Source organism: Balaenoptera musculus, chromosome 5 (assembly GCF_009873245.2).
Source record: "Balaenoptera musculus isolate JJ_BM4_2016_0621 chromosome 5, mBalMus1.pri.v3, whole genome shotgun sequence".
Classification (NCBI taxonomy): Eukaryota; Metazoa; Chordata; class Mammalia; order Artiodactyla; family Balaenopteridae; genus Balaenoptera; species Balaenoptera musculus.
Genome location: NC_045789.1, coordinates 95,569,814 through 95,597,794, shown reverse-complemented (window position 1 = coordinate 95,597,794; position 27,981 = coordinate 95,569,814). Strand labels below are relative to the sequence as shown.

The window sequence follows — 27,981 nt, the reverse complement described above, 5'->3', positions numbered from 1 at the left end:
TGAGACCAGGACTTGACTCACTTCAGTTGGGGGACCCCGCCTACCCCGCGCCCCTAGCTAAAATCAAAGATCCAGCTAAAATTGGATTCAGACACTGGTGTAACATTAAGGACGGCTTTCGTATCCCTCTTTGTACTTCATCGTGTTCTCCAAGTTCCATTCAACCGTGTATCTTTTTACAATAAAAAAATGTAAGACCCCTTTAAAATATATATATTAAAACATTGAGCGCTATTCGCAAAGCTTCTCTTTTCAAAAAACAGTATTTGGGCTAACTGCCTTACCATGTTGAACCCTTGGACCAGATGGAAGTTCAAAAAAAGTTCAAGAAAAGGAAAGTAATAAAAATTACTCAGCAGAGGGGTCTTCGCTACCCAGTTAGAGCTCTGCTATAAAGCTGCTTCTACCCTCTTTCTCCCCGGTGCCACGCCTCCATCCCCGCCCCTCGTGGTACAGCATAACAGCGACTCCGCCCCTCTCTAGAGTGTTCCTCCAAGAGCCCCGCCTCTTCGTCTCAGTCCGCACGTGCACGCCCTGAGCGCCTGCCACAGTCTCGCATCTATCCCAGGACCGTCCAGTCGGTCCGCCCCGCCCCTTGGACGCACGCATGCTCGTCCGCGCCCGCGCCGGCCCTCACCCGACAGCCCCGCCCCCCGACGCCCTCCCGCCACGCCCCCCGACGCCCTCCCGCCACGCCCCCTAGGCGCGCGCCCTCTGCCCACGTTCCCCCCCTTTTCCCCGCCCCGGAAAGCTGGGCTCCCAGGCGCGCACTCGCCCTCCTTGCGCCACGTGCTCGGTGGAGGGCGGTGCGGGGGGGGCCGAGCCGAAAAGATGTTCTTGCTGCCTCTTCCGGCTGCCGCGAGACTCGCCGTCCGACATCTGAGCGTGAAGCATTTCTGGGGACCCGGTCCAGCCGCCGCAGACATGACGAAGGTGAGAGGCCGCGGCTCGCTCCGGGGCCGCCGCCAGAGTCCTGCCCGCGGGCCACGGGGACTTTGGGGCAGGTCAAGGCCGCGTTGTTCCGGGCTTCTGAGCCGAGTTACAGACGTTGGCTAGAAAGAAACGTTTCTTGTCTTTGCGGAGCTCGGCGTTGGCAGCGGGCTGCGCGGGGCTGCAGACCCCCCAGTATTCTCCAGCCGGCTAGTGCCGAGGATGCGCTCTTTCTTCTCTTGCTTGAAAGTGCTAGGACCCGAACTCTGCGCGCGAGGGAATGATAGCCGTAGCTCCCGTTTCCTGAGCTCCCACTCTGTGTCGTGCCCTTATTTCATTATTTTGGGCGCCAGGATTGTTCCCACCTTAGCTAGGAGGATGCCCAAGTTTGGTGAGGTGAAATGCCCTCTAGGATCCCAGAGTCGGCCAATCACTGGCCCCGGGTTCCACACCAAGACCTCCCTCCCCCGCTGAAATTAAAGGCCAGAAAAACACAGGCTCTCAGGGAGTAAACTGACTAGAAACGTTTCTGGAGAAAAATGTCTCTCTAGGGAAAAGGGCTTTGCAGGGAGACCCATCTGTTCGTGAGATTAGAAGTGTCCTGCAGAAGAAGCGCCTCCTCCATCTAACTGAGCTCCAAAACCTTGTGAAGAGGGTCACTATTCGGTCGTGGGGGATCTGGAAAAGGGGAACGGCTTGGCGGGAGGAGCACATGTGTGGGAGTCACGCTTGAGGACCAGAAGGACTGTGCCTGGCTAGGGGTATTCTAGGTGGGGCTTGAGCTCAGGCCTCTCCCTGAATCACAGATGGCCGAGGGACCAGAAGCTTGTCCCCTAGTCTGTTCAACACTATGGAAATAGATCCTACTCAGGTAACATCCGTTTTCTGTCTGATCAGTTCCCTACTTGGTTCCCTGGAATCCCAGACAGTGGGCAATCTAGGTAAGTTTGAACCTGGGAAGGTTACCAGCCCCGAGGAAGCCTATTTTCTTTGATGGAAAGGACAGGACATGATTTGGTCTAAGTACCAGTGTGATTCTGTAGAAAGGACAGAGGACCTGAGAGAAGGCATCCGGATTCTTGACCAGTTCTGTTGCACACGGGCTAGTATGTGAAACCAGGTTTCAGTTTCCTTATCCATCAGATGCGAAGAAGACTACTTGTTCTTTCCACCTCACAGAGGTGCCCTAAGTCAGAACACATTTTTAAAGTCATAAATTGCTGTGCAAAGGCAAATAGTGATTCCTAGGTTTACTTCCTTATTTCAGTTGTTTGGGGCCTGGAGCTTAAGGAGATGAAAGGATAAGCCACTAAGTGCTGGACAGAATGCTCTGGCCCGACCCTCCCGGTGAAGGTGCATCGTTTTCCTTTCTTCCAGCCTATGAGTTGGCCAGAGTACTTGTTAGTATTGGCAAGTGCAGCCATTGACTTTATTAGGATGACATCCCAGAGTATTGCAGATTTGCATTTGAAACTTGTAGGGGAGGAAAAACTTACTTCTACTCTCCAAGATTCTAGGGCTGCACCTAAGAATGAAATGGACATAAAACAGATTAACAGGAGAAAGGCATACAAGTTTTATTTCATATTTTTATGTGTACATGGGAATCTTCAAAAGGGAAATGAAGACCCGAAGAAGCCTATAGACCCGAAAGCTTATATACCTTTTTAAACAGAGACGGGGGAATTGTGGGGATGTGATAAGGCAAAGGAGCCTGGGGGCAGTAAGTTGAGAGACAGGGACTGGGAAATATATGGGGGAAACGAAGGGGGGATAAGGGTTATTTTAGTAGGTTTGTTTGGTGTTGACTCCCAGTCTATGATGATTAGAGTATTCTCTTCCTGGTACAGGGAGAGAAGCTTTCTCATGGGAAATTTTATGACCAGCTTTTAGATAGGAAGGGCGGGGTGGTGGGCCGTCAGAGAGCCCTTCCTGCATCTGCTTTTTCTCAGCTGCCTGCACCTCAAAGTAATCAATATGCCAGAGTGGCATATTTTGGGGTGGCGTGTTCTGAACCCCTTCCAGATCTGACTTTGTTACAAATGGAATTGTTTTCTTAAAGCACCTTTCTGCTCTTCTTTATTTGAAAGTGAAGGAAGCCCTCTATGTTGTGAAAGCTCTTGGGAGGGACCATCAAGACCAGGACAGGTAGTAATTGCGCTCTTGCATCGGCAGGAGTTTGAAACATTTAGGCAGGATGTGAGTATAGCTGACTGCCCAGCACCTGCTGCTGTTTTGGCCTTGTTCTTCTGTCCTTGAGGGGGACACGGTTTTGTTGAAATGATTAGCTCTTTCTGGAATTTGGGAACCCTTGAGTCCCTCTCAGGGATCTACTCTAATTATATTCACCTTTTCTCTTGTTTTCAGGGCCTTGTTTTAGGAATCTATAGCAAAGAAAAAGAAGATGATGTGCCCCAGTTTACAAGCGCAGGAGAGAATTTTAATAAATTGGTGTCTGGAAAGCTGAGAGAAGTCTTGAACATGTAAGTATTCATCTGTGGGTTCCAGTTTTTAAAAATGCCCTGAAAGTGAAAGAGAATATCTTTTCTGTGCTTTATTATTAGTGGATGAACATGCACGGAAGTGCACTGGCTGGGATCTTCTCAGTGGAAGTGAAAGTATGTGTCTGTGGCATGCACATTGGTACTTCAGGTTCAGTATTGGGTGGGCCCACAGTTCTGGGAAGTCAGGCTGCTTCAGCCAAATCACAAACTTATGTGAGAGGCTGACCCAGTAGGATCTGGAAAGTACCCTATTTCCTCAGCCCACCCTCCTGGCTCCAGTTTGTTTCTCCCCACCCCCTTCCCACCTTTCATCTCTCTACCTGTGTATCTCCCCTTCACTTGGGGGGAACAGCCTGGGCTGGTTCAGAATAGCCTGAGGAGGCTACAAGCCTTGAGTTTCAAGGGCTTCTCAGATCTTAAATGACACGCGAATCGCCTGGGGGTGTAGTTAGAATGCACATTCCAGTCCAGTAAACCTGGGTGGGGCCTGAGATTCTAACCACTCTTGATTAGCCAGGTTCTGGGGAAGGTAGGAAAACATTGGGGTTTCCAAGTCCTTCTGAGCTGCGGGCCACGTTTAACAGAAACAGAGGTGACAGCATAGGCCACTGCAACTGTATATTATTTGGATTACAGATAGCCTATTAGCATCTGATAGGTGTAGTCTAATAGTTAGAGTAATTGTCTAATTATTGAATGACAGAATTTGCATCGCCTGTCAATTTACCAGTCCTTCACCAGTAGGCAGCTCTCTCAACTGCCTTGATTAATTCATTAACCCCAAAGCTAACCTGTACGAGTACAGAACAGCCTGGCCTTCCTGACTGCGAGGTACCAGGGCATCCAGTCCTCAGGCTGTAATTGTGCGTTGCCACCTGCTTTGTTTTTAAATTGCCCGGTATCCCATCTGTAGATAAATCACAAAAAACCTCCAGGTTGAACACACTGCAGTCAAGTCAGCCACTTAGGTTGGTGTCTTGCGTCTTTTATGAGGTTTAAGATCGAGGTCAGCCTCCATCCAGTGCTCAGCTCTCCCCTACATTACCCATCCACGGCATCGCTTTCTGTAGTTGGCATTAAATCTAATCTGGAAGTTTTTGAGATAGAATTAGAAGTACTGCATCTGAGAAATCTGGCCTGAGAGAATTCTGTATTTGATAAAAACATAAGTGTAGCAAATTTGCAGAAGCATCAGAGCATACGGTAATAATGCTAAAGGTTTGTTTATGTCACTTCTCAATGGAGCAGAGCAAACTATAATTTTTAAAACAACTGTTTCTTCTTGTTGCAGATCTGGACCACCCCTGAAGGCAGGCAAAACCCGAACCTTTTATGGTCTGCATGAGGTATGAGGTGAAAATAAGGTTTATGTGGCAAACCCTGAGTTAGCACCTATATGTGCCAAGTACTGTGACTGACCAGTCGGGCAGAAAATTTTGTATCGGATTATGTGTTCGTTTTATCCCAGGATTAAGCCGCAAGTATTAGTTAACATTGTAAAGAGGCGAGTTGTTGTCAAAAAGTACTGCATCTCTTGTATTCCTCAGTCTGCAGGCTTTCCTGGTTCAGTGGCCCTGTCTTACATAGCAGAGTTATTTGCAGGATTATCCTCGCCCTCCCTTTGCAACACACAGTTATAAAATTTAACCAAGATAACAGGGCTTACAAAAATAAAGCAAGCAAACTTCGTGGAGGGTTTTGTCCCATGCAGCGCTTTAGGGGGTTGTGTGCAAGCTCCTGTGCTATTTCGTGCTGGAAGTGGATGCTTTAAAGACGTGAAGCAGCTGATTTCGTGTATCTTTTGGAACAGGACTTCTCCAGCGTGGTGGTGGTTGGCCTCGGCAAAAGAACGGCCGGAGTCGACGAACAGGAAAACTGGCACGGAGGCAAGGAGAACATCAGGGCCGCTGCAGCAGGTTCTTTAACTTTTGAACTTTAATGTTGGTAAAGCTTCCTAAGGATCACTCGGTCAGATTATGTCTCCCCTCTTTCCATCACCATCCCCTCACGTTCACACAAATAACTCTCAACAGATATTCAGTTTCCCTTACCTAACATGCTTGGCTTTACTTTAGATACAGAATGTTAGCTTGTGGAATTTTATTTTTATATTTCTTTAGCTTGTGTCTGGGGGTTTCAGGACCACTTGTTCCCTCTTGCAGTATCAGCCTTAGAGCTCTGTTTTGCCAGAAAGTCCTGGTAGGTGATTTTTTTCCTTTTTTGTAATGCAGCCCTTGTGTTGCCCAAATTTTATTTTATTTTATTATTTTTATTTATTTTTAATTTATTTTTGGCTGTGTTGGGTCTTCGTTGCTGCACACAGGCTTTCTCTAGTTGCAGCGAGCGGGGGCTACTCTTCATTGCAGTGCGCAGCCTCCTCACTGCGGTGGCTTCAGTAGTTGTGGCGCTCGGGCTCAGTAGTTGTGGCTCGCGGGCTCTAGAGCGCAGGCTCAGTAGTTGTGGCGCACGGGCTTAGTTGCTCTGTGGCATGTGGGATCTTCCTGGACCAGGGCTCGAACCCGTGTCCCCTGCATTGGCAGGCAGATTCTTCACCACTGTGCGTACAGGGAAGTCCGTTGCCCAAATTTTAAATCATGTGGAGTCATCATATTTACAAATCAGAGAAAATGGATGCCAAGGGCAGGATGCTTGTTTATCACTAGTCACCAAAGGTGCATGCCTATCCCAGTTTGTCACGTGGACAGTTCAAAAGTTGAGGTAGGTGCCATTGGGTCTCTTCAGAGCTGAGCGGCAGGGCAAGGCCTTCACCGCGGAGACTGTGGTTAAAGATGCTTTGAAAAACATTGCTGAGGTGGTGATAATTAGCTTGATTGATCTTTGACCCCGTGTGTATCATATGTGCTTGTTAAATGTACTTTCAAAGTTCATGTTCGGAGATTATTTCATAACTTTTATTTGGGAGATTTTGCTGACCTGATCTTAATAAACGCTGTGTTAATAATGGACTTTGCTCAGTTCCTTGGGTGTAATTTCAGTGTTATCACTCCTATGTCATTTTTAATCTGGCAAGCTCCTGGTGATTGGGACGCTTCATCAGGAAACCCTAGTGTTTCAGAAGTGATACTAGTAATAGCAGCCACTCCTTGGGGGCCCGCTTTGTGAGGTGCTAGACTAGTCATTTTGTCCATCAGTCTGTCCTCCCACCCTCTGTGAGGTGTGTGCTCGTCCTTACTGTACAGAAGGGGAAGTGGAGGCTCAGAAAAGTCAAGTGTCAGGGCCAGGATTTGAACCCCAATCCTGATGTTGTCTCAGGACCCCACCCCAGGCCTCTGCCTTCTGCCCTCAGAGGTGTCCCTCACTGACTCTGGTTTTCTGGTTCCTCTGTCCCTGTGAAGCGGGGTGCAGACAGGTTCAGGACCTGGAGATCCCGTCTGTGGAGGTGGACCCCTGCGGAGACGCCCAGGCGGCTGCGGAAGGAGCGGTGCTTGGGCTTTATGAGTATGATGACCTGAAGCAGAAAAAGAAGGTGGCCGTGTCAGTGAAGCTCCATGGAAGGTGATGGAACAAAACCAGGACCAGGCCCATTCCCTGTGTGCTGATGGCAGGGCCTTTTGGACATGAGCTGCCTGCCTTTCAGCATTGGGCACTGCCATGCAGCTTGTCTGTGGCTCTCCCATGGCCTTAGCCGTTTTAGGAGTTTGGTGACTGTGCCTCCATTCTGCTCCTGGCTTTCGTCCTGTGCGTGTTTCCCCCCTGACTCTCTAGACCCCTCCGTGCTTGCTGGTTCCTAGGAAACCATACCTGGTTGGCTCCCTGAGGAGGGAGGGAACAAGATGACAGACGGGTCCCAGCAGGTTTTGATGCAGATCATTTCCATCTACCCAGCGCCTGCGGGCCCTGTACTAAATGCCAGAGATACGCAGATGCAGGGATCCGGCCCTTGCCCTCCTGGTCTAGTGGGGAGACTCATCTTTGAGCAGATTTATTGAGCACCAGCTACACTCCAGCCCTATTCTGTGTTCAGGAGCAGACAGTGTGAGACCCTCAGGAGACGGTGCTGGGAGGACAGCGGGGGTCCTCCCGGTGGTTGGCAGCTGTGGTGTAGTGGGTAAGAATGAGGGCCCTGCGACCAGTCAGCCGGGCTTTGAATCTGGCTCCCACTTCCTGGCTGGGTGACCTCAGTGAAGTGACTGAAGTCTCTCTGTGCCTCATTTTCCTCATTGGTTGAGTAGAGTTGGGGCTCGGATTTCATGGGGCTTTTATGGTCGCAAGACAAAACCCATCAGGGGTGTGGCACACGGTGAACCCCGTAAGTGATGAGTGTTGTTCTGCCTCTCCATGCGCTTTGTTAATTCCTGTCGTGCACAAGAAGAGCCAGGGTCGTGGAGAGCTCACCCACGTCCTTTGTCTTCTGAAGCCGGCCCTGCCCTCCGGTGGGTTGGAGTTCAGGGTCCCGACCCAGGCAGGGGGAAGGCGGGAGGCCTTCAGTTCCCCGGCAGGACTGAGCAAGGGAAGCTTGCTCTGTAGTCACACTCTGGAGGAGTGTAAAACAGGCCTTTCTGTGGAAGCCTCTGCCGTCAAGATTTGGGGGGTAGATTGAGGGCTCCAGAGGTCCCTCAGGCCGACAGGTGAGGTGAGGATTCTAGGTTTCCTCTAGCTCAGCTCAGTGGGGGTCATGTTTTCCAGCACTTTATAAACCATAACAGCTGCCCCCCTGGATCAGGTCACAAAGCATAAATCCGGGTCCCTGTGTCCATCACGTTTTACTTGTCATCTTTGGCAGGAGCCCTCCTAGCTGGGCTGTGGAGAGGTCAGTGTTCTGGAGAGGCTGTCTGATGATGACCTTGTGCTTGCTTTTGCCAGTGGGGATCAGGAGGCCTGGCAAAGGGGAGTCCTCTTTGCTTCTGGGCAGAACCTGGCGCGCCACTTGATGGAGACGCCTGCCAATGAGATGACGCCAACCAGATTTGCGGAAATTATCGAGAAGAATCTCAAAAGTGCTAGTAGTAAAACAGACGTCCACATCAGGTAATTCAGGATTATGTCATAGACTCCTATGCTAGAGCCCGACGGAGCCTCAGAGATCCTAAAAACCAGCTCTCTCACTATTCGGAGACTTAACTTGAGACTAGAGAGGTGAGGTCACCCACCAGCAGCCACATACAAGTGGGCGTAAGGGCTCAGTTTGAGGTTTCTCCCATCATATCTTACCTTGCCTTTGAGAGGGTTGTGACTGCACACTGCACATGTGTGTGTGTTTTGTAGCAGCTTTATTGAAATATAATTCATGTAATGTACAATTCACTCATGTAAAGTATGCAATTCAGTAATTTCTAGTATATTCACAGAGTTGTGCTACCACCACCACAGCTAATTTTAGAACATTTTCATTACCCCGTAAAAGGAACCTTGTACCCATTAACAATCACTCCTCATTTTCCTCTCCCCCTGGCCATCAGTTCATAGACATATGGGTTGTTTATACCTTTTGGACCCTGAATAATGCTGTTGTGAGCATTTGTGTATAAGGTTTTATGTGGACGTATGTTTTCCGATCTCTTGGGCATGTGCCTAGGAGTTGAATTATTGGATTGAATGATAACTCTTCCCCTTTTTGAGGAGTGTGCACATTGTATTTTGTTTTGGTGAATCCTTTCTGTCTTTTCTCTTTTTGACATAAGTGAAGAACAGAGCACGCCCTCCTTGGCATGGAACGAGAATCTCTACCTGGTAGATTCCGTTAGCTAGATCAAATACCAGAACTGGCGTTCCCAGGCCGTCCTGAGGTCCATGGTCAGCAGCCAGGCTGTTAGATGTAAAAGGCCGCCCCTCCAGGCTCCCCGTCACCCTTTAAGCAAACCAAGTCTGAGTATTTGGGGACTTATGATTAAAGTAAATCCACAGATACTTGCTTTACCTAAAGAATCCTTTACTATCAAAGTTGCTTCTCAAGGGCACTTCCATTTAAAAGGATTCTTCACTATTTACTTGTGAGTAGAGTTCGCATTTTTCAGGAAAACCCCTGTGGTCTACATAGAGTGAAGAAAATGTATAATCTATAGAAAATGTAGTGTTGGAGCTTGATAAAATTTCTGGAATGGTTGCTATATATTCTGTAGCAATGTTTAGTCTCTACAAAGGTGTCTTGGTAAAGACTATTCGCTGTTTTGTTTAAGGAGACACCAGAGCTATGTTGTGTCAGCAGATTGTGGCTGTGTGGCCTCACATTATCAGTAAGGGCACCTCCTGTGTGCCTGGGAACTTAGCATACAAAGGTGGGTGGCGATGGTTCTTGTGCTTAGACAGCTGAGGACCTTGCAGGAAGGAATAGGCAGGGAAATGGCTGTGCAGGGGACGCTACAGGAGCAGAGAGCCAGGGAGGATTGTGGAAGAGTCGAAACGGCTTGCCAGCAAAAGCGGTGCCTAAGCAGAGTCAGGGAGGTGGCTTAGACGTGAACAGACAGGAGAGCGGGGCAGGAGCACCGATGCAGTGGCCTTGGGAAGCTGCATGGCTTGCGGTGGAGCAAAGGGAAGTCGGCCAGAGATGAGGCAGGTCAGGCGGGCGGAACGTAACCCTTAAACTGAGGCAGCTGCATCACACGCGCTCTAGCGTAGGTGGGTGTAAATCAAAGAAACACAGACTGTACTTCCAGAAGGGCAGGACTTTAATAAAACATCAAGTACTGGGTTTGTGAATAAAAATGCCCACATTATACGGCCTCGCTTCTTTTGAAGTGTTTTTTTTTTAATTGTCATACCTTCCATTTTTATAGTCTTTTCCCTCTGAAGTTGGGTGGCCCTCTCTCTACAATGACATCCTAGATTAATAGTTTCAACAAGTGGCTAGGCAGGTGCGGGAGGAGCGTTCCTTGAATAAGGTCGTTTCTGGTCTGTCTGTAGGAGGGTAGGATTTCTCCCCTGGCCTAGTTACTGTGGCCAGAAAGCAATACAAAGCCCTTTTGGGCCTCCAGCCTAGGAGGAATAGCGATGTGGCATCTGTCTTCTGGTTGGCACTAAGGACTATTCCCATTAAATTACCCCCATTGATCTCGTGCTTATTAAGTAATAACTAGTTTTCCCACTTCAATCAGACATCTCAAACTGTGAGAAATAGTGTGACAACATTAAAAAGATTGAATTCCAGCAATTCTGTAAAAGCAAAGAAATAGGTAGTTTAGTCTAATCAATGGAGTGTAGTTTTGTTGGTTCTTTGTTTGTTGATTGGTTGTTTGGTTGTTGCTTTGTCTTTTTCAGAAGTGCCAAAAATAAATCAGTGGACTCCTCAGCTATCTTTAAGTACCCTTTATGGTCTCAGAGCCTTGCTAATTTCATCTTTAAATTAAAACTTTAGAAATATGTGAGTGGGTTGGGAAAAAAAATCAAGTAATAATTGTTTATTGACTATGCACTATTATCTGACATTGTATTGCCTACCATACATGAATTCTCTTAGTAATTCTATAGCTAATTTTTTGATGGAGGTGTCATTGATCTCATTTTATAGATGAGGAAACAGACTCAGAATCAAGTGACTCACCCAAGAATATACAGAAAGCAGATAGGAGGTGATAATTGAAGCATTAACGTGTCTATATTAAGAGCTTGTATGTTATACTTTTTTACACACGGATGGGTTATTCTAAGTTATTGAAATGGAGATAGCAACATGTATTTACTTTTTCCCTTTTCTGCCCTATAGACCCAAGCCTTGGATTGAGGAACAGGAAATGGGATCATTCCTCAGTGTGGCCAAAGGGTCCGAAGAGCCTCCAATCTTCCTGGAAATTCACTACAAAGGCAGCCCCAATGCAAGTGAACCTCCCTTGGTGTTTGTTGGGAAGGGGATTACCTTTGACAGGTACTTCTTTACTGCATCCATGGTTTGTATTTTGGTGAATGCTTTGTATGCCGTTGTATTATTTGGTGTGTAATTTGGTTCAGAAGCATGGTGTTTGGTCAGATCTTATGTGTAACTTTAAATATATTAGGCTGCCACGTATACAACGCCTACTGTGTGTCAGAGGCTCTACTAGGCATTTTACATATATTAGCCCTGATCTTACGCCTAGGAGCTAGGCGTTGCAAACATTCTTCAGGTAAGGAAACCATGACTCAGGTTAAATAATTTGTTCAAAGCCCCATAACTAATAGAATCGGAAGTCAAACTCAGCTGTGTGTTTAAAATGTCTTAAAATATTTCCATCATACACTTTGATTCTCCTGTATGGATATTAAGGATTTCCAAGTAGATAATGGTGAGGCAGCTTTCCAAGTAGATCATGCTGTCTTCCCTTTGCTTACTTGAGATTACTTTTTTTGCTGACCAGTCTAGCTTTCATTAATCTCCTTAAACCATAAGTGTTCCTTAGAATTGGAAGCTCTCTCTGGTTATTTCAACCAGGGAGAAGCTGAGTTGGAAAAGATGATCTGAGTCAGTATTTCCCATGGAAAGCATTTGCTACTGAATACTAGTTTCTGGGTTGCTAATTAAATGTGAGACTTGAAAAGGATTACTTGATCAAAAAACTAGGTTAGATAAAACAAATTGTTTTTTATTTTGTTTGAACTACAGGACTTCTTGGGGGTACAAAATACAGCATTTTCTAAATTTCCTTTTTTTTTTCATTGAAATATAAATATAGTTGACATCTTAATTTCCTTTTGAAGGGAACGTTTATCTTAGGAAATCATGGTCCATAGAAACTGCTTTGGAAAATGCTGCTAGAGATTCCATAAAGTCTTGATGTCCCCTAGTATGTTTTTACACCCATTCAGGAACTCCATCTGAAACGTGAATGAATCCCACCCTTACAGGAGTGTTTCTAGGCACTGTGATGCCTCTGTCCTGGGCAGATCTGGCCTCCAGGCTGGTCTTCCTTGTACTAGCAGATTGTAATGCCTCCTGTGTTTTCCATCCAATGGTTCACGTTCTCTCCTTTAAAGCATTGGTCTCCAAACGATCTTCGTTATGTAGCCCATCAGTAAAAGATTCGAGCTCATACCACTCAAAATACGCATATTTATTTATGTCACATTCATATACTGTTGTATTAAAGTGTGTATTATAAAACACTATAGCAGGGAATTCCCTGGTGGTCCAGTGGTTAGGACTCGGCACTTTCACTGCTGGGGCCTGGGTTCGACGCCCGGTTGGGGAACCAAGATTCCGTATGCCGCGTGATGCAACCAAAAAAATAAAAAAATAAAATAAAAATAAATAGAACACTACAGCAGATAAAAATTAGAGAATGAAAGTTGTTTTTAAACGTCTTGCTGATTGTGATGGTTTTATACTATCATGGGCTAATGTCTTAATTGAAACATTTATGCTAAGGGTGAAGTTTATTGTTCATTTAAACCTGTACTTGACTTTTTTGCTATGGGAATATTAAGCAAGGAGGCCTGACCTAGTCTTCTCGGTTTAGAGAAGGCTTTCTAGAAGGAGTGACAGTTTTAGCTTAAGATGTGAAGGATAAGGGAGTTAGTTCTGCGGGGGGTAGGGCAGGGAAAGAGCCGGGTGAAGGCTGTGGGTAGGAAGGAAGAGGGGAAATTCCTGGTACTGAAAGAATGCCAGAGTGGCCGTGACAGAACGTGACTGGGGGAAGGGACGAGGCACAGCCGGAGAGATAGGCAGAAGCTGGGTTGTTCTGGGCCGGTTAGATGTTGGACTTTGAACAGTTGGAAGTAACTGAAGGGTGTCTAGCAGAGGGAAAGAATGACGTGAGAGTTACACATACAGTGAAGTCCACCCATTACATGTTCAGTTCAGTGAGCTTACCAACCGTGTGCGCCCATGCAGCAAAACACCTCTGCCATGAAAACAGAACATTTCCCTGACACCCCAAAAGCTCCCTTGGGGAATTTTGGGGGATGCTCTTTTGCAGTCATCCTCTCCCCTACCCCACCTCAGACAGCCAGTCATCTTTCTGTTATTGTAGATTAGTTTTGCCTCTTCCAGAAATTCACTTAACGTGGAATTTTTTATGCCTGGCCTCTTTCCCAGCATATTATCTTTGAGATTTAACCATGTTGTGGTCATATCAGTAATCTGTTCCTTTATATCACTGAGTCATATTCCGTTGTATGGACATACCAAAATTTGTTTATCCAGTCATTGCTGAGGGAAATTTGGGTTGTTCCAGTTTTGAGTTATTAGTAATAAAGCCGGTATCATCTAGAAGCCTTTGTGTGCATATATGTTTATCTTTCTCTTAGTTAAATACCTAGGAAAGGAGAGTTGAGTTGTGTAATAACTGCATGTTTAACTTTATAAGAAACTACCAAAGTTTTCCAAGGTTCTTATACCATTTTGCATTCCCACCACCAGTGTACAAGGTTCTAGTTGTTCTCCATCCTCCCCAGCGCTTTATGGTGTCCGTCTTTCTAGTTCTAGCCACTCAGGGAGTGTGTAGCGGTATTTCTTTGAGGTTTACTTTGCATTTCTCTGACTAATGATGTTTAGCATTTTTTATGTGCTTATTAGCCATTGGTACATCTTCTTTCGTGACGTGTCTGTTCAGATCTTTTGCCCTTTATTATAGGAGTGTTTGTCTTACTGAGTTATAAGTTTTTTAAAAATATATTCTAGATACAAGTCCTTTTTTTCAGACAAATGTGTTGAAAAAAATTTTTTTTTCCACTGTGAGGCTTGCCTTTTCATTTTTTGAAGTGGTGCCTTTCGAAGAGCAGTTTTTAATTTTAATGAGGTATAATTATCAGTTTTTAATTTTATAGTTCGTACTTTTTTTGCCCTGTTTAAGAAATTATTGCCTATGCCAAGTCTGTGTTTTCTTTGATAAGTCTATGGTTTTAGCTTCTAAGGCTATGATCCATTTTGAATTTTTGTATATGCTTATAAAAAGCATTGAGGTTCTTTTGTTTGTCTTGTTTTGTTTTTTTCATCTATTTGTAAAAGTTTGGTAGCTGTGTGGGTAATGAAGTGAAGGGGTAAAACTGCTATAGGGACACCTGAATATATATAGGAGCCAGGCAAACATCTGAATGACTGATGGTGGTAGCCTCAACTTGGATGGACACAGGAGAAAAGAAATGGATGGATTGGAGGGGAATCTAAAAGGTGAGCAGAGATAACTGCTGACCTTTGACTGGTGGTTATTTAGAACGATAGTCCTATACACAGAGTGGAACCCCCTGAGCAGAAGTGGCCTAGAAGTAGATAAAAGGACAACCTCATGCACCAGCTTGCTCTCCTTGCCCCCATGGGGTTATGTCTGGACTTCTTGGACCAGGAGTGTACTTCTTTTCTTATTCTGAGCCAGTGGATAATCTTTAATTCTAGGTGTAAGTGACAACCATCTAAATATCAAGTGCAGTGCTTCCCTGGTGGCGCAGTGGTTAAGAATCCACCTGCCAATGCAGGGGACATGGGTGCAAGCCCTGGTCCGGGAAGATCCCACATGCCACGGAGCAACTGAGCCCGTGCGTCACAGCTACTGAGCCTGTGCTCTAGAGCCCGCGAGCCACAACTACTGAGCCCACGTGCCACAACTACTGAAACCCACACTCCTAGAGCCCGTACTCCGCAACAAGAGAAGCCACCGCAATGAGAAGCCCGCACACCACAACGAAGAGTAGCCCCCGCTCACCGCAACTAGAGAAAGCCCGTGCACAGCAACAAAGACCCAGTGCAGCCAAAAATAAATAAATAAATAAATGAAAAAAAAAAAGATTTAAATATCAAGTGCTTTGGAGGTGAATGAGAATTAGGATCTGATTTCTAAGGTGAGCAGATGTCAGAGCAAGGAGTTGAGTCTCTCACCAAGGCAAGTCAGTAGCAGAATCCAGTTAGAACTCAGAGTAGAAACCCCTGGCTCATTGCCCAGCCTGCAGAGCCAGTGGCTCTGGATTCTTATAAACCAGAAGCAGAAAAGTCACTAGTTAGTTCAAGAAGTCTGGGGCAGTGGCTTGGGTTTCTTGGTAATTGAAACCTTTCTCAGCTCTTGTGTTTGGGCACTGTCTTGAGGCTTCGGGCTAGCATCTTCCTTGTGCCTGGGTTGTATTTTGCCGTCTGCAGGATCTAGCACACCTTGGGGGTGTCAGAACGAGTTCTCTCCTGTCTTCCTAGGAGTTGAAAGGGGTCCTCCTGGTCTTCTGTGAGCTTGTCAGCTTTCCCCAACAGCTTGTGACCTTCAGTTTCAATAAGTTGATCAATTCATAAAATTTGCTGAAAAGACAAATCTACATGGGTGTCAGGAGTTCAGATGGGGTTTGAGCAGTGTTGACTGCATGATGTAGTAATGTTTCCAGTGGCACTGCTTAAATTTCATTCATACAGAAATAAAATGAGCTAACATACCCGCCTGTATTTCTGGAATTATTTTGTGTCTTTTATAAAAACCACAATATTATCTTTTTAAATGCTGAAATCATTGATTCCCAATTTGGAAATTTCTTGGTGTTTGTATGTGGTAGTTTACCCTCAGCTTACACGTTCTTTTTAGGGAAACGGTTCTGGCCCCCTTCTTTGCTATTAACATGGTACATTGTCCTTTTCCCCCCAGTGGTGGCATCTCCATCAAGGCGGCTGCAAACATGGACCTCATGAGGGCTGACATGGGAGGAGCCGCCACTATCTGTTCAGCCATCGTGTCTGCTGCCAAGCTCGACCTGCCCATCAACATCGTAGGTGCGCGGGAGAGGGAGGGTGTCTTGGAGAGCTTCTGGAATCCTGTCAAATGGTAGAACGGAGACAACAAACATGGTTTTCTCTAATCTGAAAAGATCAAGAAATGGTTTTTAAACAGGTTTTCATCAAGTGGAAGATGTTTGTTTAGCTGAGATGGGTGTTATCTTGTCTGAACTGTCAGAGTTAAATGTATTCTGCGTTGTGGGCTGTAACTAGAATTGATTTGTTTTACTTCTGCAAAAAAGTGGTTAGCAGTCAGGGACACATAATGTCAAGTTTGCGGTTTACTCCAATGGAAAATGCTCAGTCAGTAGTCAGGGTAGCGATTACCTCATAGGGTTGTGGCTGATTAAGTGCCCCGACATGCAGAAAATGCCTGGGACAGAAAAAGTGCTCAGTACGCAGGCGATTTTTGTAGTGCAGGATGCCAGACACAATGCTGGGGGCTTGCCATGTGTCAGACGGGGAGCTGGGAGCGGGGACTGAGGTCGAATGACTTGCCCGGTGTCACCTCCACTGCACGGGAAAGTAGGACTGCAGTCCAGGTCTGTCTGACGTGCCCCCTCCCTCTCCTCGTCCATTTTTGCTGAACTATTTGAAAGTGAGTCTCAGACATCATGACACGTCACCCCTGAATACTTCTGCTTGTGTCTCCTAAGAACGAGGATATTCTGTGTAATGACAATACCATTATCATTTCCAGGGATTGATACAGTAACCAAATTCAAACTGCCCAGTTGTCAAAAAAACGTTTGTCTTATATGTGTGTCTACACACACACGCATTTATTGACTTCTATTTGTTTTTGAAATCTTGGAGCCACTCAAGGATCACCCCTTGCGTGTGGTCACCATGGCTCTTTAGTTTTCTTTAATCTAGAACCTATTCCTGCCCCCCTTTGTTTTCTTTCATGACACTGGCAGTTTTTAAAGGTTCAAGGTCATCTTGCGATGTTCTACAGTTCGGATTTATTTGGTTATTTCTTCACAATAGAATCAGGTTAGACTTCTTTGGAGAGAATGACGTGTATTTCCTGTTGCTGGTGCACGTAATGTCACCTGGGTCACTGGTGATGCTAAACTCCGTCACTTGGTCGAAGTGGTGTCTGTGACTGGCATCTGTTGAGGGCCCGCTGATGACCTAGGTCCCATGGGTGGCGTATTTGGACCTAGCACACTCCATATTCCTTCATATATTCTTTTTTTGACAGGTTTGGCCCCTCTTTGTGAAAATATGCCCAGCGGGAAGGCCAACAAGCCTGGGGATGTTGTTAGAGCCAAGAACGGGAAGACCATACAGGTTTGTAGGTGGAAGACACAGCCTCCGAGTTCTGCTCTTTCTGAAGGACTCCCAGCATAGCCACATAAACACACCTTGAACGGGTGCAGAGCACTGGCTCTACGTAGGGAAGGGCAGTGCCTTTATTATGAGTAGCTTTTCATGCCGTCAAAAGTATTTCTTCATGGGAACTTTAAGATTGTTTTTCCTACCTTACTATTCCTCCTACTTCCTGAATGCTGTACACACAAATTACCATGAATTTGCAGCCAACCCTGCAGAACAGGGCAAAGCAGTAAAAGTGCAGGCTGTTTTCTGGATACACCTTTGACGTGATAACATTTTCCATTTAGCAACTCATTCGAGTGGAAAACGCATCCTGCATCATTGCTGCATCTGGGGATGTGGCAGCAGGTCGTCCGCTGGGCACGTGTATGCATGTACACACACACTGCCCATAACGACTGAGCCTCTATTTAAAAGAAAAGGATATAATATATATGAAGTTGCTGAAGTTGCAAGAGTTCTCCGGTCTGGAGATCCAGGCTGCTGCTTTGGTGTATCTTTCTTAAACTCTTTAGCCTTTTTGTTTTCAGAAATCTTGATAGTTTTTCCCTTACCACTTTAATGGTAAAGTGAACCAGACACTTCTCTTTTATTTCAGCCTCCAAAGTCATCAGCATTTGGTTATCAGCTCTGGCATGGGGATTATTAAATTACATTTGCTCTTCAGAGTAAATATACTATTCCTGTTCTAATGGTAGTATGTTTTTGATACTCGATGACAAACATCACACCAGCGTTTTCTTTTAAATTGAACATAGCTGTGAGTGTCACAATTTTATAGTCATTATTTGTATCATCTTACCCTTTTCTTTTTCTTTTGACCTTCCTCTGTGCAGGTGGATAACACTGATGCTGAGGGGAGACTCATCCTGGCCGATGCGCTCTGCTACGCGCACACTTTTAACCCAAAGGTCATCATCAATGCCGCCACCCTGACAGGTCAGACAACGTGCTTTTCCTGCTTTTGTTTGAAGAAAGTCTCATTTGTTGGCATCGAGTGCACACATTGTACTCAGGGCACTATTTTGCTGAAATCTGGCTCGCTCCATTTGCATTCAAAGATCTTTCACCAAAGGAATCGTTCTGCAGTTGTAAACTGCTTCGAATATTAGCCTTGTTGTTTTGAAACATCCCAGGCTGTACCTTTAAATAAAGAAACAACAAGTGGGTCAGGTCAGCCCATCCACAGCGACGACGTCTATAAATGATACCAAGCGATGTTTTCTGTTACAATTGCTGTTTGATACAGGTCTGAAAAGATTAGTGATAGATCCCAAAATCAGTAGTTATTTTTGTTAGTCATAATGCATCTAATGCCCCCTGAGTGTCTTCTGAACTTTTGTACTGGAGGTTGTACAGAAATAAAAACACTGGGGATGGAGGTGGCAAGATCCTCATGTAGCGGAGGCGGGGCCGTGTACTGTGTTGTGTGAAGCTTGTTGGCTTTAAGGCCAGCCCAGGGGTGGCTCCCAGCTGTGCTACTTACTAGTCCGCCAGCCTGGGGCTGATTCCCTGACACCCCCGAGCGTCAGTACCTGGGGACAAGTCTGTTTGTCTCGCAGAGTTGTGAAGACTGGAGGGAGTTTCTGGAAAGCCTCTTTAATGCAGCGCCCGCACGTGGCAGGCAGCACCACCAGCTCTATGGAGTAGGAGTAAATGCCTAAAGGGACGACAGTGGGCGTTGCCTTATTGCAGAAACCCAGTGTTCATAATCTTCTATCCAACAGTTCTCTTTTTAGGGATTCATTCTGTCTCCACCTTTTTTAAGATTAAAATTCAGATCATTTTTTATCCTTTGGTTTTAATTCTTCCCCTGGTCACGTGAGCCTTTACTTTAAGAGAAATCAGTTCATGTTTCTTTTTTATGTGTTTCTAACAATAGTCCACAGATTTATATGCTAAGAATCCTTTTTGCAAGCTGGCATTATAGTATTTTTATGGTCTTTTGTCTCCCTTTTCAGTTCAGCAAACATTTTAAGCTGAACAACAGAGGTTCTGGGGCTGGTGTTTGAGGGGCAGTGCTGAGGTGGGTGATAGTACACCCTTTCTGTAAATGAGGAATCACAGCCCTCCACCCCCTATTTTTTTCCCAAGGCTGAGGGTGTGAGAAGGTGGGAAAGATGGTTCCAGGTAACTAAGGGCAACCTGACGGGTGAGCCTTCAAATCACCCCAGCCGTTGTCCTTGCTGAAGGCTGTTGATGGTTCATTTTAGTTCCCCAAATAACTTACTGAGCCCCTTCTTGAGTTCCAGGAGCTGGGATTCAAAGGGGGAGGTTGAGAAACAGTTTCCAACCCCAAGTTCATAGCAGGAGGAGGAACATAGTCTTTAGAAGGAGAAAATAATTTGTCCTGCCTCTTTTTTTTTTTTAATTTATTTATTTATTTTTGGCTGTGTTGGGTCTTCGTTGCTGCGCACAGGCTTTCTCTAGTTGCGGCGAGCAGGGGCTACTCTTCATTGCAGCGCACAGGCTTCTCATTGTGGTGGCTTCTCTTGTTGCGGAGCACGGGCTCTAGGCACGCGGGCTTCAGAAGTTGTGGCACGTGGGCTCAGTAGTTGTGGCTCACGGGCTCTAGGGCGCAGGCTCAGTAGCTGTGGCGCACGGGCTTAGTTGCTCTGCGGCATGTGGGGTCTTCCTGGACCAGGGCTCAAACCCGTGTCCTCTGCATTGGCAGGCGGATTCTTAACCACTGCGACACCAGGGAAGTCCCCTGTCCTGCCTCTTAATAGCACGTGACTTTTGACAGTGTCTCAGTTGTCTCGTCTGTAAAAGGGGTATAATAGCACGTCATTGGCAGGAGGGGTGCCTGTGAAAATTAAATAAGGTGATACAGGTTGTTGTGCCTGGTAGACACCGGACTGATGCTACTGACCTTTAAAGGGTAGGCCTGTAGCAGACTGTAGGAGCAGCGGCTGCTCAGGGGGTGCCATTCAGTCATGGTACCTCTCATTTTCTTAATGCCTGTGATTTAGGATGGAACGAGAGTGGTGACATCAGCACCTTCCTTGGAGCTCTGATGTTGCTTCCATACTCTGAGAAATTCTGGTAACACTGATGAGTTAGCACCTCAATATACAGCTTCAAAAGTGCCTTGTAAAAGAAAATGGAAGGTATGCCCCCGATAATGGTAATTCTGAAATTGGTGGTGGTACTGGTTCTGTAATTATGTAGAAAATAGATGATTTTCTGAAGTATGTAATGAAATCATCTCTAGAGCCATGATCCCTGTTGGATCACATTAAATATTCATGTCTCCCATTTTCTCTTCCTTTAAGAGAGGATATCACATCACATTCTTGTTTGCAGTCAGTGCTCATCTTCTCTTTGAGAAATTCAAACACTGATGCAAGACTCTTACAGGGCTGATAGGAGTGTTTTGAGGACAAGTGAATAAGTATGGAAAAAGCCACTAACTTGAAAAGTAAAGCATTAATGAGTGTGTATCCCCACAATCATATAGACAGACCATAGGCAGTGAGTAACCAGCAACCATCATAGTATCTGGGATATAGGGGATGCCACGAATGATTGTTGACACAGTCGGCCTGTGTTTAATTCCTGCAGATGGCTGGGGATACAGAGGTGGGTCAGGACAGAGGTGAGGCCTGTGTCCCATGGGGCGCGGCAATCAGCAGATCCTCACACTGACCAGCTTAGAGGAGCCGGGTTAAAAGGAGTCCGTGAGAGCCTGTGCATCTGGGGATTTGACAGGCCTGAGATGTCAGACATCTTGTCTGAGAAGTGCTGCTTGAGCTGGGATCTGAAGGAGGAGGCGTTAGCGGGGGGAGGAGGGGAGAGCGAAGGCCCCTCTCGAGGTGGGTGTGTGTGGGCAGCGGTGAATGGGACCGAGAGGAGCAGAGCGTGGCTGTGTGAGGGCTTTGGGGACCCGTGTGCTGATAGGCACCAGTCCCCTGCTGGCCTTGGCGTGTTGCGGGATTTAGTCTGGAGCCAAGTGCAGCAGGAAGCTAAGAGCGGAGACTGTGAGATCACATTTGCCCTGTGAAAGGGTCCCTGGCCGGCAGCGTGCTGAGTGCAAGGGAGAAGGGCCGAGGAGACGCCACAGTCCAGGTGGGCTGGTGAACGGCGTTCGGTGGTTGACTCCGGCGGATGTGTAAGTGTGTGTGTTAAGGATGAGTGTCTGCGTTTAGCTTCAGAATAATGTGTCAGGTCTGAGAGTATAGGTGAAACAAGTTTGCCCGTGACTTGATAATTGTTTTTGGTGGTTAATGGATGCTTACTTGTATGTCCATTACATTATTCTCTTTGCTTTGTGTATATTTGAAGTTTTTGACAATAAGGTTTTTTTGTTTGTTTTTTTAAAGTATTACCATAGTCCAGTGGTAGATGATGGTGGTAGCGGTCATGGTGAAGGGAAGTGAATCGGTTTGATATGTAATTGGGAGGTAGAGTAACAAAACCCCACGGGACAAGGACCCAAACAGAGTTGCCCAAATGTCATGTGGAATCACAGGTTTTTACATATGGGTCACCGTTACGTTTACACTACACTGTAGTCTGTTATGTGTGCAGTAGCATTATGTCTAAAAACACAATGTACATACCTTAATTTAAAAATACTTTATTGCTGAAAAATGCTAATTAACCATCATTTAAGCTTTCTGCGAGTCACAGTAGAAACATCAAAGAACACTGATCACAGATCACCATAACAAATAATGAAAAAGTATCAAACATTGCAAGAATTACCAAAATGTGAGACAGAGACACGAAGTGACCAAATGCTGTTGGAAAAACGGCTCTGATAGGCTTACTTGACACAGGGTTGCCACAAACCTTCAATCTGTGAAAAATGCAATATCTGCAAAATGCAGTAAAGCAAAGTGTAATAAAACGAGGTATGCCTGTACCTCTACCCAGTGGACTTTTAAAGTCATTAAGGATACTTTTAACGAATTTGTTTATAAAAGAATAAACGTTTAAAGCATAAGAGGAAGAACACGTATTGGACATGTACAGTATGGTCTTAATTGTGTTTTTTTTTTAAGTTTAGAAGAAATCTGGAAAGAAATATTAAAAATATGTAGTGGTTATCCCTGGGATGAGATTATTGGTGATATTTGATGTTTGCTTTTTTTTTCATTTTCCTTAATAATTGAAGGTGAATTCTAGCTATATATACAGCAAGGATTTCCCAACATCATCTATTTTCTAAAATGAGGGAGACATTAAAATAGGGTTAAAGGCTAAAGTTTTGGTCTGCACAGCGGCAGAGAAACCTGTCTCGCCGGAAGAGAGCGAACGCTGACCTGAAGGGCTGTGTCTTGCAGGTGCCATGGACATAGCTTTGGGGTCTGGTGCCACCGGGGTCTTTACCAATTCTTCCTGGCTGTGGAACAAACTATTTGAGGTAAGAATAACACATACAGACCTAGAATATGGAGATGATTTAATTACTCTAGCCTTAGAATGCTATATTTCTTAATTAAAGTGATTTTTATGTTGTAGATTTGCCTTTGAAATGAAAATTCAATAAACTCGATTCAGTGTGGTTTTCTATAAATGTTCCCAAATGTTCCAGAATTATGGGTATGATACCATATTCCTCCTGTCCTCCAGTAGCTTCAGAATGAAGTGAAAATAACTTGAAAATATCCCTGACGTAGAAAAGGTTACAAGGACGGCTTTGTAGAAGAAGGAATGGCCTTTTAAGGAATACGGGTCATGAGTCAAGTCGGGGAGCATGTCGATAGGGCTCACCCGCGTCCCTTGTCCCTTCGCGGGTGGTGAGAAGGATGACTTCTGCAGCTGTGCCCTGTGCCTCCTCCCAGCCCTTTCACAGCAGCCTCCTCCAAACAGCAGTTTCCCGTCACCACCACCCGCCCCCCGCTCTCACCGCCATCAGCTTTCCCCAGCGACACCGCTGTTAGCCTCCTTTAGCTTGTCCAGAGGCAGTGTGTACCTCTGGCGTCTTGGTGACACCCTGCTCTTGGCTTCCGCGATAATCTTTTCTTCTGGTTTCCTTCCTTGCTGACTTCTGTTTCAGCCTCCTTGGCCAGCTTTTTCCTTTGTCTGCCCCTTTGGTTGCCTTCAGTCCCGGGCCACATGTTCTTACTCTGCATGGTCCTCACCGGAAGGCCCGTCTATTCCCCTGGCTGCAGCTGGCACCTCTCTGCTGAGCTCCCGTCTCTCCTGAAGCCCAGACCCTGTGCATCCCGCTTAGCTATGAAACAGCTCCATCTGGCACCTCATTCTTTCAACAAGTAATTAATAGGAGCTTACTATGTGCCAGCAGAAACAAATACAAAATGTCCCTGAATACATTCTTGATGTGGTTTAAGGTCCTAAACTGCCCTTCCACCCTAAACTGCTTCCCTTTCACCTCTTGTCATCTCACCATTTGTGAAGCCCCCTTCTACCGTCCCCAGCCTCGGGGAGAAGCTCAGCCCCCTTGTCTCCTTTCAGGTAGGCTGTGGGGCCTCTCTTCTGTGCCAGGCACCCAGTGTCCAGTGTCCCTCGCTATCGTCCACAATGTCGTTGTTGGTTTTGATTTTTTTTTTAATTTAATTTTCTTTAAAAAATTAAAGTTATATGTATGTAAACATTGAAATAACAGTCAGCAGTCTATACAGCCTACAGCCTCTTTTCCTGGAGGCAGTTACTTTCAACCCTTGGTGGGTTCATCTGATAACTACTCAAGTCTCAAAACAACAGCTTACATTGCTGCTCCCTGACTTTTCACTTTTGGCTCTTACCTTTGACCACAGTGTATTAAGACAACCTTTATCCATTTCTCCTACTAGCCTGTGGGCCCTTTGATGGCTCAGTTATAAAGTATCTTTATATCCCCAACACCTCTTGGTGCTCAGCAGTTCAGTAGATGATGGATGGATGGATGAATGAATGTGTAAATGATTACATGAATTAATGAGGTCACCTTATCTTAGGAGATCTGGCCTAATCAAACCAGCAAAGCCTGTCTGTGCTACAGGTTACCAGCTTATTCATTTAAACTGAGACCCATAATATTAGTTTGATGATTTTAGCAAACGCCCTACAAATTTGTGGGACTGTTTTACAACATTCCTGGCTCCTTTTATAATTCTTAAGTAAACCTTTTAACTAACTGAAATAATTCTGGAATCTGTTGTATTGCATCGTGTTTTAGAGTAACAGGTCAGAACCTGCTTCATCTACTCTGCCAACTAGCATACCTATTTGTTCTCTAGGCCAGCATTGAAACGGGAGACCGTGTCTGGAGGATGCCTCTCTTTGAACATTACACAAGACAGGTTGTAGATTGCCAACTTGCTGATGTTAATAACATTGGAAAATATAGGTATGTAAAGTAAGCTATAAAAGTACATTTTTACAGTCATCATTGGTTGCCAGAATGACCATTTTCAGTTTAATCCCCTTTCACAAAAGGTTTAGCTGTCCAATTTTCTTTTGATGTAGTGCTTGTAAGCACTCATTTCTGTCTTTTATTTTCAAGGTATTTCCCAACTGGTTCTCAAAATTTTGCATGTTTTCAAATCTAAAGGTCATTTTAAGCAAATGGTAAGGGAATGAGATGCACAAAATTATCATTACCATAGGAAAAAGAATTTATCCTTTATGCTTAAAGCTATGTCTGAAAATCTTGAAAGTGATTTCTGGGTTAACATCTTAAGAGGTCTCATTAGCTTGACTTTTCTCTCTGGTCATAGAAGCCACTTAGCAAGAATGGAGGATCTTAATAGAACGTTCAGTGCACATTTACATGGGGTTAAATGTTGATTGTTGTCTTCCTCTTCAGATCTGCAGGAGCATGTACGGCTGCAGCGTTTCTGAAAGAATTCGTGACTCATCCTAAGTGGGCGCATTTAGACATAGCAGGTGTGATGACCAACAAAGATGAGGTTCCTTATCTGCGCAAAGGCATGGCTGGGAGGCCCACAAGGACCCTGATTGAGTTCCTGCTTCGGTTCAGTCAAGACAGTGCTTAGTTCAGATGCTCTAAAATGCCTTCATTCTGTCTTAAACAGGCAGTAGAGCTTCAGAATACTTTTGAATGAATAGCTTAAAATCTTTTAAGGGAAACAAAGGATGGTATTTAAAAACATAGAACAAAATGAAATTTGTATGCCTTGATTTGTTTTTCATTTTATGCAGAGATTTATAAAGGTAAAGCTAATATCTTGCTTGGCAAAGATTTTTAAGATACTCTCTCTTAAATGAATAATGATGATTTTTTAAAAGCTACCTAATCACTTTTCAGAGTATATGTTTGTAATTGAGGAGCAAAATTGTATTTCAGATTTGTGATGCTGGGAATACGAACAAACTAAAAGTTGCTATGCAGTTGTCAGAAACAATAAATCCAACTTCTTGTGCTCCCTGGTGTGGCTCTGATTTACTTATATATTATTCTAAACCCAGTGATGCTATAATATAACTTGTCTCTTCTGGCTGTGTTATATGAACTAAGTAAGTTGGATTTCAATGTTCATAATCACTTTGGGGCACTCAGTGATGAGCTTATGAGTTTGTGAGGCGGTACTATTAACCCCACGTTACAGGTGAGGAAAATGAGGCACCAAGAGAGGGTTAGTAACATGCCAACGATGTCACCAAGCTAATAAGTGGGAGAGCAGAAAGCAGTAGAGCTTTCTTTTTTTTTTTTTTAATAAATTTATTTATTTTATTTTTGGCTGTGTTGGGTCTTTGTTGCTGCACGTGGGCTTTCTTTAGTTGCGGTGAGCAGGGGCTTCTCAGTGCGGAGGCTTCTCTTGTTGCAGAGCACTGGCTCTAGGCGTGCGAGCTTCAGTAGTTATGACACGTGGGCTCAGTAGCTGTGGCACACGGGCCCTAGAGCGCAGGTTCAGTAGTTGTGGCGCACGGGCTTAGTTGCTCCACAGCATGTGGGGTCTTCCCGGACCAGGGCTCAAACCCGTGTCCCCTGCATTGGCAGGCAGATTCTTAACCACTGCGCCACCAGGGAAGCCCTGGGGTTAAATTTCTGCTACATTTGTATTGGGTGAATCAAATTACCCACAAATAGGATCTATTTTTTTTTTAAGACTTTGACAACGTTTGACAGTTTTTTTTAATTGGAGTTATTTTTAACATTTAATATTTTAAAAACTTGACATGTAAAGATATTATGTGTCTAAACTGGCTTTTAGAGAGGGAATGACAATGGACATGCATATCCATGCTAATAAATAACATGAATTTAAATTAAATCAGAATTAAAATCAGGCAGGAATAGTGTGTAAACACAGGTTCCTCTGGGTATCTATATCCAGAAGCTACTTCAGCAGGAAAGATGGAAACGGAGAGGTGGAATTACCGGCTTGTGAAAGGAAACTAAAAACATTTAGATTTCTTCTGTGTGATTCTCAGAAGACCAAACAGGGATTTGACCTTTCTATCAAAGGCTTTTTATAAGTAAAAGAACAATAGAACTCTTGTGTTTACTAGAGTGTGAGATACAAAAGGCATGGTGTAGTCCTAGATTCTTGTGCTTACCTAATCTGGTTGAGATGAAATTTAGTTGCCACTGCTGGTGCATCTGGCTACCAGGTATTCACAAAACCTTGGTGGATCCTTAGAATGATGTTCCAGAGACTGGTGGTATAATCTGCATCTAAATCACTAAGGACAAGGCAGGGCTTGAGAGAGCCATGGCTTCAGAGAGCAGCAAATCCAAAACAGCAGTGGTTTAGAATACAGTAGTGTTAAAAGATAGCTGAAGTAAGAAATCCAGAATTCAGGCAGCCCTATGGCCATTGGAAACCCAGGAGTAAAATGTAAAATGGTTCTACGCCTCTATTTTTCATTGTATACAATAGTTACATTTTTAATTAAAATATTATTTATGTTAACATAATCAGCTTATTTTTACATGAATATATATTTTTAAATTGTTTTAATATTTATTATTTTTAATTAATAGGTAAATATTGCCCAACATACCCCACATAAACAAAAACATTTGGAGTCCTCAATAATTTTTTAGGAGTGTAAAGGAGTCCAAAAAAGTTTGAGAACTGCTGGAGTACACTAGTTCCCTCACAGCATTCTATTTTTGTTCAATTAAATATTTATTATGTCTATTTTATGCCAGGCACAGTTCTGGGTGTTGGGAATACAGGTGAACAAGACACGCAGGCCCTGATCACATAGATCTTGTTTTCCAGTTCGCGTGTTGTGTGCGTGTGTGCATGTGTGCAAGGCAACTTAGTCAATGAAAAAAATGAACAAGATAATTTCAGGTTAAGTGTTCAAGTGCTGTAAAGAAAATTAAACAGGGTGAAATGGCTGGGAGTGGGGGTCCAATTAGACTGACGCTGGGAAGGTGACTTTTGATCTGAGGCCTGATTGGCAATGGGAAGCCTCTGTTTTTTCTCTACTTCTGCCTGCCTCACTCACTCTGACCCCGCTGGCCTCTCTGTAGCTCCTTAAATATGCCAGGCAGTTTCCTTCTTCAAGGGCCCCCCGTCTAGAAAACTTTCCTAATTAAACTTTAGTCACTCCAGTGCAGATCTCCTCAGAGAGGCCTTCTCCAACCACCCATCTAAAATCCATCACTTGGGACTTCCCTGGTGGCGCAGTGGTTAAGAATCCGCCTGCCAATGCAGGGGATACGGGTTT

The 27,981-nt window shown here is 44.9% G+C and overlaps 1 protein-coding gene across 1 annotated transcript; it reads left to right on the top strand.

Moving 5' to 3' along the window:
- The first annotated feature begins 742 nt into the window (after window positions 1-742).
- On the top strand, window positions 743-25,721 carry LAP3 (leucine aminopeptidase 3). Its single transcript, XM_036853644.1, has 13 exons — window positions 743-933; window positions 3,298-3,413; window positions 4,726-4,780; window positions 5,245-5,350; window positions 6,791-6,950; window positions 8,259-8,423; window positions 11,095-11,253; window positions 15,917-16,041; window positions 17,252-17,340; window positions 18,222-18,324; window positions 22,674-22,753; window positions 24,573-24,682; window positions 25,142-25,721. Exons 1-13 carry the CDS (start codon window positions 832-834, stop codon window positions 25,329-25,331), a joined length of 1,560 nt encoding a protein of 519 aa, XP_036709539.1. The 5' UTR covers window positions 743-831; the 3' UTR covers window positions 25,332-25,721.
- The last annotated feature ends 2,260 nt before the right edge of the window (window positions 25,722-27,981 follow it).